Genomic DNA, 13,644 nt, shown 5'->3' with positions numbered 1-13,644 from the left:
ACACTTACTTAAGCCAAAACAATAGCAACTATAGTAAGAATTTAGGTTCATACATACCTGGTCTGAACTCTTGGGTGGAAATGGTCTATTTTCAAGATGACCTTCTCTTCCTGGCCAGGTGAAGTCTCAGGTGGCCTGCTTCTTCTGAAAAGTAACTTAAGAGTAGCCAAAGGTTCTCAAGTGTCATTAGGGGCTGAAAAGTCAATTACTGGGTTTCCAGGCCCATTCGGTGTGAGGACCGTTGGGTCCTCCTCCTCCTTTCTGTCTGTGAAGAGAGGGCCCCTGTTTGTAAGGGGGATGACTAGGTCCTGGTAGACATGGATAACCAGAAGGACTTCATAGGGTCCATTTCATGTAGGTGCTAAGTCTTGAGGACCCTGGGCTTACACAATGCAGGGGAACATCAGTAGGAAACATTAGCAGGCATATTTAGGTATGGCAGATAAAGTAGAGCCTAGAGACTGTATATATTTTATGATATCTATTTCTTTTTGCAATATGATCATATTCAAGATTGTAGTAATAGTCCTAAGAAAGGACCTCCTATATAACATTTCATAGGAACTCAATTGAAGCTTATTTCTAAGGGGCTACTGCAACTCTAAGCAGGGCAACTGGTAAGACCCTATACAATATAGACAGCTGCGGTTTGCTTCTTCTGTGCCACAGGTTTCACACCTTGACCTGGCCAGTGTCTGCTAGGAGTCCACTGAGGCACTATCTAAGGCTCTTCTTCACCTCTCTGTTTTTCTGGTTTGTTTATTTTTTTGTTTTTTGGTGTGTTTTTTTTTGTTTGTTTGTTTGTTTGTTTTTGTTTTGCTGCTAAATCCAAATAATGTCCACACATTGCAAGTGGTTGGGATATTTCCTAGGTTTGTTTTGCTTTGTTTTGTTTTTGTTAATCCTCACCAGATGATATTTTTTCGATTTATTTTTAGACAGAATGGAAGGGAGGGGGAGAGACACAGAAAAAAGCATCAATGTGAGAGAGGCGCATTGATTGGTTGCCTCCCACATGTGCCCTGACTGGAGCTGGAGATTGAGCCTGCAACTGAGGTACTAGCCCTTGACCAGAATCAAACCTAGGATCCTTCAGTCCGCAGGCTAATGTTCCAACCACTGAGCAAAACCAGCTAGGGCATCATCATTTCTTTCCTCAGGAAATACTTTTCTTCTTTTACACATTTAATCATTTCCTCCTGTTTTATGTTCTGACCAACAAATATCTTCTGTTTTATCTCCTCATTATTTTTCTGCTCTTCCTTCACTTCTAGACAGTCTATCACCTCTTCCTTCACTTTCACTTTCTCTTCCTTTACCTCAGATTCATCCACCTTCTCCTTTTTTTATCACCAAACCACTATCTATTTTCTGCTTCACCTCCAATGTGTCTAGTTTCTCCTCCTTCACCTCAGGTTCATCCTCCACCTCCTGCTGGCCATCCAGTACACCTTCTCCCATTTCCCACCATCCCATAACTTCTAGCTTCACAGCCATTAGATCCACTATTCCCATTTCCTCTGCTCTTGGCCCACTTCCTTCTTCTCTATCTGCTATCTTCTCTATTCCTGTCAGTCCATTCTTGCCTCTCCACCACAGCCTCCACAGTCCCCGATATGCCTGTCTCCCTCCCTACCTGATGAGAGACTGAGCCATGCCCCCTCACCCCCTCAGCTCCACTCTGGAGACCACCTCCCTATGTCCCTTCATTTTCAGCAGCAAAAACCATCAGCTTACTTCCTTGGCCTCCACATCTAGTAAGCTGATTTATGGGAAGTTCCTTCCCCTGTCGTTCCAGGGATCAGGACATGCTCCTCTCCAATGACCCTCCTGCTTAAAATATGTACACTGAAGGCAGGGTGGGGTGGTGGAAGGAGAGGGGTATCTTACCCATGATTTGTTGTTTCCTTCCAGCAAATGCTATACTGGGTCTTGATTGGTGGCAGTTAAGTGCTAGGGGGAGCAATGCAGTTTGTTGTCTCATGTCAAGTTGTAAATCTCAAACACCTTCTCAGGGGAGGTGGATGGGTTTTCTCCCTGGGCCCCTGTTTGGGGCCCCTTTTTGAAGTCCTGTTATCAGGTGCACGCTGCTTGCTCCTGCTGAGAGTGAGGCTGGCATGCTGCAGGCGGATCCCAGCGGCTGCTGCAGGTTTCCACATGGAGCTCGGGGGTTGCTTCCACCTGGGCTCAGCCCCAGGCTGGCCTTGGAGACACCAAAGCTGTGGCTGGAGCCCAGGAGAGGGGCTGAGGCAGGCACTCCTGCCCCTGGTGCTGTCCAAGCGGCTGCTGCCTGCTGTGTCCCAGGCTGGTGGGTTTCCTACAGCCTCCTCCTCTGAGTCCTGCCTTTAGAATTCACAACAGCTGTGGATTAAGCTGCTGCACCTGGAACAAGACTCTCTACCAGGGCTTCTCTGCTCCTTCCCTGACACCCAGCTCCTCCTTGGTGGAGGATTCCAAAATGCACAGATGAAGAGATTCTCCATCTTTCCAGGATCATCTCAGTAGGATGGCCTGCACATATACAAATCCCCTAGGTTGACCTTGGACATCCAGACTTCAGGGACTTGTTTCAAGGGACATCACCTTGCCTGAGCCAGTGTCCCCTGGGCCAAAGTGAATACCCTGGGGAGACCAGACTGTTCTTTTCTGACTATCGGGAAGGAAAGGTACAGGGCTGCACCTATGGCCAAGGAGGACTGTTGGTGGAAGCTTCAGCATTGCTCACAGGAATTCCCACTTGATGTGCAGGAGGAATCATGGGAGGAGCCAGATGTAGAAAATAGAAGTCATCATTTGACTCTAACTCAGGCAAGAAGGGCTTTTTTAAAAAAATTATTTTTTTGTTATTTTTCCCTGATGGTCTTCCTTCTGAACTATAATTTTGGTTTAAGGACCCCTCTGGGGGGCCATTTCTCACCTGGCTCTGATATTGGGCCCAGCAGTATTATAAAAGAAACCATTTTGCTAAATATTGACCAATTTTGAATAATACATCCTAAAGGACTGCAGCCAGATATAACATTCCTCACGACTTCACAGTTATAAATCTGATTACAATGAAATTGACAAAAAAATTAGCTTTTTTCTGTAACATATATTATAATATTTAACATTTTAAGATAACAACTAAAATTATTTCTTTATTTGACAAAGCCTCCCATGTAATTTTAATATCCTAATTAGTTTAAAATTTATCTATAATGAGAGAACAGATCTCTGAGGGATTCTAGTGGCCTCAAATAACCCAAAAGCCATTTCCAAGCTAAGAAAAAGTCTCCTTTTAAAATTTGAACCCTGAGAAGTTTATCAAACATACTTGACCAAAAATATGTATATCACTATGATTCATTTACCCAAAGTGACAATAAAAGGTAGGTTACCTATTCTTAGCAAAACTTGAGTTCTTAGGTTAAGGTGACCAGGTTAATGGATTCCCATTTTGATGCCAATTAATGTGAGGTTCCATACCTTTCATCTAAACCAAAGACACAAAAAACAAGACCAACACCCATACAGTAGATTGAACACTCTTCTTAACAAAGAAATTCAAGAACCTGAGACTCAAACCTGACCTTTGAGGACCTCAGTGGTTGTAACCTTTCTTCCAGCTGTTTCCTTGGGTGACTACTGGAACCCACAATTCTAGCCCTAAGACTCTAACCCAAGTCTGGGGATGGGGTGGGTAGAGACTGGAAGCCACAATCCTCAAGAGACTTTCATATAATTTAGGCACACGCTCATATTCATGTCACTCACTTGAATGTGATCTGACCCAGGAGCTGTTTCTTTTCTCAGAAGTGAAAGGAGCAGGGAGGAGCCTGGAGCACTGTGGCCGGGAGAGCAGAAACCCAGGAGGTCAGCCGTTAGACAAACTGGTTCAGGTGGCCACAGAGTAGTGCAGGGCCCACACCCCACTGGAGGCTACAGTGCTTCAGGCAGGCAGGCAGTCACAGGATGAAATCCCTGGGTGGTTACTAAAATTGTTACCAAGCACAAGCTCGCTGCCCCACGCACACACAAGCCAATTCTATGGCACCAGCTCTTGAGAAAAGAAAGATTTATTTGCAAGTCAATTACTAACAAGACAGGAGGCAAGGTTCAAATCTTGATGATCTAGATTTGAAGGGGGTTCATAAGTGTTACTCGTGAGTGGCGTCAAGTTTGGTTCTGGGCCTTGTTAAATAGAATAGGACCAGTTTGAGCTGGTCTTTGGTTACAGTTGCAAGGCCCAAGTGCAACATGTACACCTCCCCTCAGCACCTCCCTGCCTGCAAATGTATTTTTTCTAGACGGCATTGAGCACACCTAATGGAGTGTTCTTCTAGTTCCTTATAACCAGGAGTATGGCTGCTGCATGGGTCTGACCATTCACTGGGACAGCTGCTCTCAGTCTGAAGTGGTGGCTCCAAAGACTGTGCAGACCAAACTCTGAAAGGCCTTTAACTTAAAACACCATCCCCACCAGGTTGTATACAATTTTATTTTCAAGGAACAATGAATTCTAATTGGGTTGAGGATTGAGGTTATCTCAGAGGAGTATCATGTAAACAGGAATTCTTTTAATTAAGTTCACTTCTACCAAGAGAAATGGCCCTGAGAGAACAACAACAAAATGTAAAGCACTTATATGAGACATTATTAGGACCAGAGAGACTGTCTAGGCCAGTAAAGACCCCCCCTCCTTCCACCAACACCACCAACAGAAGATTGTTGACTGGACTATGGGCATGTGAAGGACAGGGAGCTGGCCAGGAGGGGCAGGGTGTTAGCAGAGAGAAGAGGGATGAGAGAATGCTAAGTAAAAGCCGATTGTTTCTCAATTTCATAAAAGTGCAGGTGTCAACCTTTGTTTAGGTTCATTTCTAAAGGCCAGTCCAGGGAGAGGTGCAAAGAGCCTTTAAAAGTGGGTATTGTTGCCCTAGCTGGTTTGGCTCACTGGATAGAGCATTGGCCTGGGGACTGAAGGGTCCCAGGTTCGATTCCGGTCAAGGGCATGTACCTTGGTTGCAGGCATATCCCCAGTAGGGGGTGTGCAGGAGGCAGCTGATCGATGCTTCTCTCTCATCGATGTTTCTAACTCAATATCCCTCTCGCTTCCTCTCTGTAAAAATCAATAAAATATATATTTAAAAGTGGGTATTGTATCATTCCAGGCTTTGTTTTACGTGGTATCCTACACTCAATTTTACTTTCTGCAAGGCTGAATGTTCTCCAAGACTCAGCTATATTCACTGTGAAAGAAGCAAAGCCAGCACTGGGCTGAAAAAGTTCTGCAGCTAGTGCCTCTGTGCCATGCCCCACCTCATCACCTGTTCCTCAGTGGTACATGTGCAACTGCAGGGATTGTGCACTGCCCAGCCCCAGAGGGGATCATTCCCATAGTCTACAGCTTGAATAGCATTCCCTGGAGTCAGTGCACATCTGCACAACCAACAGATCCTAGCGCCAGTGGGGAGAAAGCAAGTCAAGATAGACTAGTTCAAGAGACACTTCGTGGCTCAAAAGGGTGCAACTGAACATGCTCCAGAATAGGAGGTTTGGATGCTGACAGTTTCATTCCCCAGAGGCATCCAGGCCACAGGAGACAGGCTCAGGTGCACCTCTTGGCAGGTTGCCAACAATGCAGAGCACTAGGCAGTATCAAGGGCAAAGACATGCTTCCTGACCTCTCCTCCTGAAGTTTACACACTTTGTTGAATAATCAAAATGGGTATCCTATATAATAAAAGGCTAATATGCAAATGGACCAAACGACAGAATGACCAGTCGCTATGACATGCACTGACCACTGGGGGCAGACGCTCAACGCTGGAGCTGCCCCCTGGTGGTCAGTGCACTCCCACAGAGGGAGCACTGGTCAGCCAGAAGCCGGGCTCATGGCTGGCAAGCATAGCAGCGGTAGCGAGAGTCTCTCCTGTCTCTGCTGCAGTGCTAAGGACCCCTCGGAGGACATCCCCTGAGGGGTCCCGGACTGTGAGAAGGTGCAGGCTAGGCTGAGGGAACCCCCTCACTCCCAGTGCACGAATGGCATGCACTGGGCCTCTAGTAATGAATAAAGAGAAAGAAAGCAAAGTCAGAGAAAAAGGAAGATATGTGCAGGACCAAGCTATACAGATGAAGGATTTCAAGGAGCCATGTCTGAGGGGACTGAGGGAGTGGCTTTAGCCACGCCTGGAACAGAGGTCAGCCTTAACTGAAAGGAAAGGAGAGAGGGGATGTTCAAGCCATGTGCAAGCAGACTAGAGGGGGTTGGTTCTAGGGTAACTCATGACCCCATTTCCTCAGCTTCTTCAGTGGGTGGCCAGCCCCCCCTGCTGTGGTTTTGCGTACCTGATTCTTTCGTAGTGCACAAATGCTCTTATTTTAGGAAATTTGGACTTATCCCTCACACTGCTAAGATATGCCTCTTGTATCAATCCTCAGGTCACTCTGAAGTGTTTCTTTGGCAAACATGAATAGAAGGAGTTCCAAATTTTAAAATGTCCCAAAGGACAATTCATGTCAAAACAGGTGAACGGACATTCCCTAATTCGGACCAGCAGATGTCACTCTTTGTGCAGCAATCAATCCAACAGCCCCCAGAGACTGAGCAAGATAAATGAATTCAGGGTAAGTATAAATTTTCTATGGCAGCCCAGTCTTCAGACAGTTCTATTAGTAAACAGAGATACTCCAAAAAAAATCCTTGCAGTCACTGCTGGTACCCACAATGGACCCTATGTGTCAGATGTCCTGCACAGCATAGACATTTGTATCAAGAATATTAGATGTGCAACTGCTAAGAAGACCAAAAAATCTGTTCTGGGTTTAGGTGGAAGGAAGGTGGGAAGGAGAATAGCTGCTATTTTCATATCACTAATTACACCCACAGTGATAATAATTGTCCACATTGCAGAGCTTTCCCCATCTGGTGAGGGCACTTTGGAGTTGAACACATAGTAAAAACACTGCCAGACTTATGCCATATGAATCTAAGCATATGGGTTGGGGAATTGTTCCCCATCAATTTACTCACCTGGATCTTTCATTTCATCCTATATCCACTCCTATGGGAGCACTGTTGTCCTCAATAGCTTACATCATATGCAATACCTTTGAAGTCCAATAGCTTGTCATTCTCCCCTTCCAATGACTTCCCATTGCACTTAGAATAAAATGTAAACTCTCTGCCATAGCCTGCAAGGTACTGTGTGTCTGGATCCCACCTATGTAGCCCTACATTACCCTCTCCTCTCCATCACCCACAATGGCCATTTTTCTATTCTAAGAATAAACCAAATGCATTCTGTCTCAGGGCCTTTGCACTCCCTGTTCCCCCATCCTAGGACTCTATTACTAAAAATCTGTGCCTACTTGCTCCCTCACCCATTCAGGTATCTGGAAAAAAACATTGCCTTCTCAGGTTGTGCCTGACCATACTATCTCAATATAACCACCCACTATCCTACCAAATGCCAGTTTACTCTATCCTCTCATCCTACTTTACTTTTTTGTAGACCTGCCATTCTTTGAAATTATATGTTAATTAATTTGTTACCTGCCTTCCACACTAGAATATAAGCTCATAAGGGCAGGAACCTGTCTATCTCGTTTATTTTCCTGTCTTCCATGCTTAAAAAGTAGTGCCTAATGCACCCATATTGGTCTCACAATAAATATTCGTTTAAGGAATACTGGAAATTCATTCTTTTATCTCACAAGTTGCTTTTGTCTTTGTCTTTCTGTTCATGGCACTACTTTATCCTAGTCAAATTACAAAACTTGGGAGTATTTTGACTCATAACTATCCCTCATTCTTAGCTTCAGTCATTGCCAAGACCTTTCTAGTTTTCCATGAATCTATCTCCTCCTTCCCCCATCACCATTCCCTCAGACACTACCTTAGACAACTGTCTTATCATCTCATACCAGGATTATTGCAATCACTTTCCTCTAGTGTTTCTACCTCCAATCCATCCTGCCTATCATACCACTTCACTGCCATTGCCTTTAACAAATCATGACCTCTTATTACCCCATTCCACCCCAACAACAAACATACACACAGACACACATTGCCACACACCCTCCCAACAACCTGAGTTCAGAAACCAATAGAAGAAAATCTCCACTATTCCTCTAAGCAAATCCTTTCCCCAGATAACCCTATCTCTGTTACCTGATTTTGCCTTGCCTTATCCTGACACTGTGCATATTCATTACTCTGATTAAGTCTCCTTCCTATTCTTCATATCCCAACCCAAATCTTTATAAAACTTCCATTAACCACTACACACCATGATAAATGTCTCCTACTTCTTGCTTTTGGTCTATAATACACAACTGGTTCTAATTATTTAAGGCAGTGGTTCTCAACCTTCCTAATGCTGCAACCCGTTAATACAGTTCCTCATGTTGTTGTGACCCCCAATTTTATTGTTACAAATTGAACATAATTAAAGCATAGTGATTAATCACAAAAACAATATGTAATTATGTATTTGTTTTCCCATAGTCTTAGGTGGCCCCTGTGAAAGGGTCGTTCGACCCCCAAAGGGGTCGCAACCCACAGAACCGCTGATTTAAGGGCTTAAATTATCTAACACTTTTTACACACACACACACACACACACACAAACACACACACACACACACTCAACTTTACCCACTTCCAAACACTACCAAATTGAGGAAAAAAAAGTTCTACCATTACTTTCTACCCATATAAAGTTATACAACATAGGTTCTATAATTGGTTCAATTCCCTAAGTTTTGGGATGAATAAACTGAGTTATAAAAAGGCTAAGAGACTCTGGCTAAACAGAACTTTGCCAGGTCTGACTTCCATCTCTGGTTTTAGGATTGCCCTTAGCTCCAGAATAATAGACTTACCATGAATTTCTCTTTTTCCAGACAGAATCTGATAGAATAAGTGGTAGTTCCTCTCTCCAGGCTGCTGAAAAATTACCCAGGACTTTTCAAGCAAATCTGAAAGATGAGAAATGGATAAAGACACATATTTAGGTGATCTTGCAACACTGAGAAGAAAAGTGACCAGACAGCCTGATGGCCACTTACAGATCTCAATGTCTACAGATGACAGCTTGCCTCTGGCACAAAAGTGCATCCTGATGAATTTGCCCTAGGTGGACGCAGAACACAGTCTCCTACTGAAACATCCCCAACAGTCATACACATTACTCACAGAGGAACTGTTTCCCTAAAAGTTAAAAAAAATAATAATACAGGCAACATGGTTCTGAGATAGCACAAGCCAATGCCAGGAACAGCAGTGATATTGGATTCTAGTCTCAAATCTGCTGATTGCCAACTGTATGTTCTATGTGCATTACTGAATCTCTTTGGTCTCAATATTCTTATCTAAAAGTGGGAAAAATAATATCTGCTTAGCAAATTCTTTCACTTATTCAACAAACATTCATTGAATATCTACTATGATCCAGGAAACCTGCTAGGCACTGGTGATGCCCCATTAGAAAAATAGATGTGGTCACTGCTCTTCCAGATTCTAAGTGTAAGCAGCCGATGCAAGGGCTCTAATGTAGGAACATTGGGAATGTCTTAAAATAACTTTTTAAAAAGTGGGTTATGGAGGAAACCAAGATGGCGGCATAGGTAAATACCTGAAATTGCTGCCTTGCACAACCACTTCAAAAATACAACTAAAAGACAAAACAGACATCATCCAGAACCACAGGAAGGCTGGCTGAGTGGAAATTCTACAACTAGAAGGAAGGAGAAAAGCACACTGAGATTCAGAGGAGGTGCGGAAGTAAAGTGCAGAGGTACAGAGGCTCGAGCACACATGGAAAGGGGCTGCCAATGAAGGACGCCGGTGTCTTTTACAATTGGGAGGGAGGCACAAGCTCCCGACGGCCCTGACTCCAGTTCTGGGTGAATCTCTGGGGACCCAGACTTATACAGGGAGAAACTGGACTGTCTGGCAGCAGGCGAAACTTGAGGGCGGCTTTCTCTCAGAGGTGCTTGCAGCGATTACCAGGGCACTGAGACCCGGGACGTCTTAGGGCAGGACTGAGGATCAACCATAGCTGTTTGCTCCACCCTGTTGATTCCCTGAGACCCTGCCCCACCCAAGCTGCAAGCAGAGGCTTTTGCATATGAATGGGCAGGCCCTTTGAGATCTAAAATTACCTAACAAACTGCAATTGGGTCAGAAAGACCCAGAACATCCAAAAGAAGGCCCAAGGCCCCATAGCAGCTTTCATTGCTTCACAGCTGGGCCTCATCTGGGCACCACCAAAACCCAAACCAGGAAGAGGAACCTGCAGATCTCTCCATAGCTCCTGCTGGGTAGCCTCAGGCAGAGGCTGAATTAGCACCTCCTTAGAGACCCAAGAGCCTGTGTACCCAGTGGTCAGATTGGGACCATCCAGATTACAACTCCTCAGATCCATAAGGGACACACTCAGGGGGCAGACTCAGTGAGCACCAAAGCCCCACTGAAGCAAGTCTTGCCACAGAAGGGTGTCTTCAGCACAGAAGTTCTCCCACTGTAGACACAGCTGATTCTAGAGCCAATTGGTCTGGAGGTCAATTCCTCCCAGTGATACCTACAACATTCAAGGCTTAACTACAATAAGACTGTGCACACAGCCCACAAAGGGGTGCACCAAGAGTGTCCACCCTAGGTAATTGGGGAGGCTGAGACACTGGGCCCTATAGGACACCTAGCAGAGAAAGCCACTCTATCAACACAGGGAAGCATAAAAAATGCGGAGACAAAGAAACAGATCACAAATGACAGAAATGGAGGAAAGCAAACGACTGGATATAGAGTTCAAAACCCCACGGTTACAAGGTTTTGCAAGAATTTTCTAGAAACTGCCAATAAATTTAGTGAGACCCTCGAGGATATGAAAAAGGACCAACTAGAAATTAAGCATACACTGACTGAAATAAAGAATAATATACAGAGATTCAACAGCAGACAAGAGGATCCCAAGAATCAAGTCAAAGATTTGAAATACGAAGAAGTAAAAAACACCCAACTGGAAAAGAAAAAAGAATCCAAAAATACCAAGATAGTGTAAGGAGCCTCTGGGACAACTTCAAGTGTCCCAACATCCGAATTATAGGGATGCCAGAAGAAGAGAGAGAGCAAGATATTGAAAACCTATTTGAAGAAATAATGACAGAAAACTTCCCCTATCTGGTGAAAGAAATTGACTTACAAGTCCAGGAAGCGCAGAGAACCCCAAACAAAAGGAATCCAAACAGGACCATCCCAAGACACATCATAATTAAAATGCCAAGGGCAAAGGACAAAGAGAAAATCTTAAAAGCAGCAAGAGAAAGAAACTCAGTTACATACAAGGGAGTACCCATACGATTGTCAGCTGATTTCTCAACAGAAACCATGCAGGCCAGAAGGGAGTGGCAAGAAATATTCAAAGTGATGAATAGCAAGAACTTACAACCCAGATTACTTTATCCAGCAAAGCTATCATTCAGAATTGAAGGTCAGATAAAGAGCTTCACTGATAAGAAAAAGCTAAAGGAGTTCATCACCACCAAACCAGTATTATATGAAATGCTGAAAGGTATTCTTTAAAAAGAGGAAGAAGAAAAAGGTAAAGATACAAATTATGAACAACAAATACATATCTATCAACAAGTGAATCTAAAAATCAAGTGAATAAAAAATCTGATGAACAGAGTAAACTGGTGAATATAATAGAATCAGGGGCATAGAAAGGGAGTGGACTGACAATTCTTGGGAAAGGGGTGTGGGGGTTGTGGGAAGAGACTGGACAAAAATCGTATACCTATGAATGAGGACAGTGGGGGGGCAAGGGCAGAGGATGGGGTGGGAACTGGGTGGAGGGGAGCTATGTGGGGGAAAAAGAGGAACAACTGTAATAATCTGAACAATAAAGATTTATTAAAATAAATAAATAAATAAAAGTGGTTTGTGCTGGAGGTTAGTGATGAAAAGGGGACAAAAAACAGAGTCTTTGAGGTAGATAGGCACTGGGCACCATATCGTGGAAACCACGTGTGCCCAGGAAGGAGTAGGATTTTAGTGTACATGTGCTTGAGAGACAAAGAGAGGTTTTAAGCAGAGAAGTGACATGATGTATGTTTCAAAACACCACTTTGGCAAAAATAATAGATGGGACTCACTTCCTTCTCAATGAAAAGCTACTGACAGGATCTAGTGGGCCAGAAACCTGCCTGAAGGTGACAGAGCCTGTGTCAGAGTGCCCAGAGCAGCCAAGGAGGCCGGCCAGGGGCAGCTAGAGCCTGCAGGGTGACGATGTTGGTGCTGGGCAGAGGTCTGCCTATGCAAGGAAGGGCTGCAACCTGGGAAGGGAAGGAAAGTGGCTGCCTAGAGGGGGACTGAGCCAGTAAGTTAAAAAATGTAGGATAATGGGAGACACACACACACACACACACACACACATACATAATGCACATATATGCATATGTACATTTATACATGTGTATACAAATGCAAACATAATATAAATTTTAAAAATTTAACCTGGATTTTTAACTTTTTTGAATCCACTTTTCTCTCTTCCCATCTCCCTTCTTCCCTCCCTTCCTTGTATTCATCTATCTTTGTTTATTGTTCTTCTCTACTTCAACATTCAACACTTCAACATTTTTCTTGTTTTTTTCCCCCATTGATTTCTTACCTTCTTATTTATCTTTCCATTTGATAGTCTTTCCTTTTTTTATTCTTTTCTTTCTCTTTCAACTTCCTTTTTTCTCTCCTCTTCCTTTCCCTCTCTTTTTTCCCTTAGGTTTCTTCCTTTCATATATCAGCAGAAAATATCTTCACATTCTAAGAAATCCCAAATCTAGTAGATGTTTTATGAACCAGTATTAGCACCTGCTATGCAGCCAGATGTTGCAAGTAGACCTAAGGCCTTGGGTGGAAGCTAGCCAAATCAGCAGGAGTCTATTATTTAATTATGCGCAGATACTCAAACAGGAAGCCTTCTGTAAATTTTCTTGTAAATTACATAGTTGCTCCCTGCCACACATTCTTGGCGTAAAATGGATTTGTGAAATTAGCTTTTGAAATCCAAATCCTTCCTCTATTGTGCGACTGCTAATTATAAAAAGCTACTTTAAAAATAATGGGTGTCCAAAAATATGTGTACACATTTTTTAAAATATATTTTTATTAATTTCAGAGAGGAATGGAGAGAGAGGTAGAAACATGAATGATGAGAGAAAATCATTGATCAGCTGCCTACTGTACGCCCCCTACTGGGGATCAAGCCTGCAACCCGGCACGTGCTCTTGACTGGAATCAAACCCAGGACCCTTCATTCCTCAGGCCAATGCTCTATCCACTGAGCCAACCTGGTAGTGCTGTATACAAATTTTAACAGCTGATAGCTCAATTGATGTTTCTTTCTTTTCAGATTTAACTCATTGTGGCTTTATAATTATTCAAAGTGGTATGGATTTTTTGTGACACCCTGTATTTTCTCCCAATGAAAAAAAATGCTCAATGAAAAATGTGCAGGAGTAGAGGTGACCATAGGCAGGAATAGAGATAATAATTATAGTAAGTGAATTAGAAAGTGTTTATTAAATTTATTTGTTATTAAAAGTATAGGAAACTATGAAGGAGAAAGTACTTTCAAATCTACAAAATATAAAACA

General features: G+C 43.4%; 1 protein-coding gene across 1 annotated transcript in view; it reads right to left on the bottom strand.

Annotated features, from left to right (window-relative positions):
* Positions 1–13,644, bottom strand: part of MYH15 (myosin heavy chain 15) — a gene marked incomplete at both ends in the record, with an annotated part of 149,873 nt that overhangs the window by 125,323 nt on the left and 10,906 nt on the right. Inside the window, 2 exon segments of the mRNA XM_081085999.1 lie at positions 8,872–8,967; positions 9,058–9,121. Coding sequence (XP_080942125.1) covers positions 8,872–8,967; positions 9,058–9,121 — 160 coding nt within the window.

The sequence above is a fragment of the Myotis nattereri genome, assembly GCF_964212035.1.
Source record: "Myotis nattereri genome assembly, chromosome: 3".
NCBI lineage: Eukaryota > Metazoa > Chordata > Mammalia > Chiroptera > Vespertilionidae > Myotis > Myotis nattereri.
This window is presented reverse-complemented; position numbering and strand designations above follow the sequence as displayed.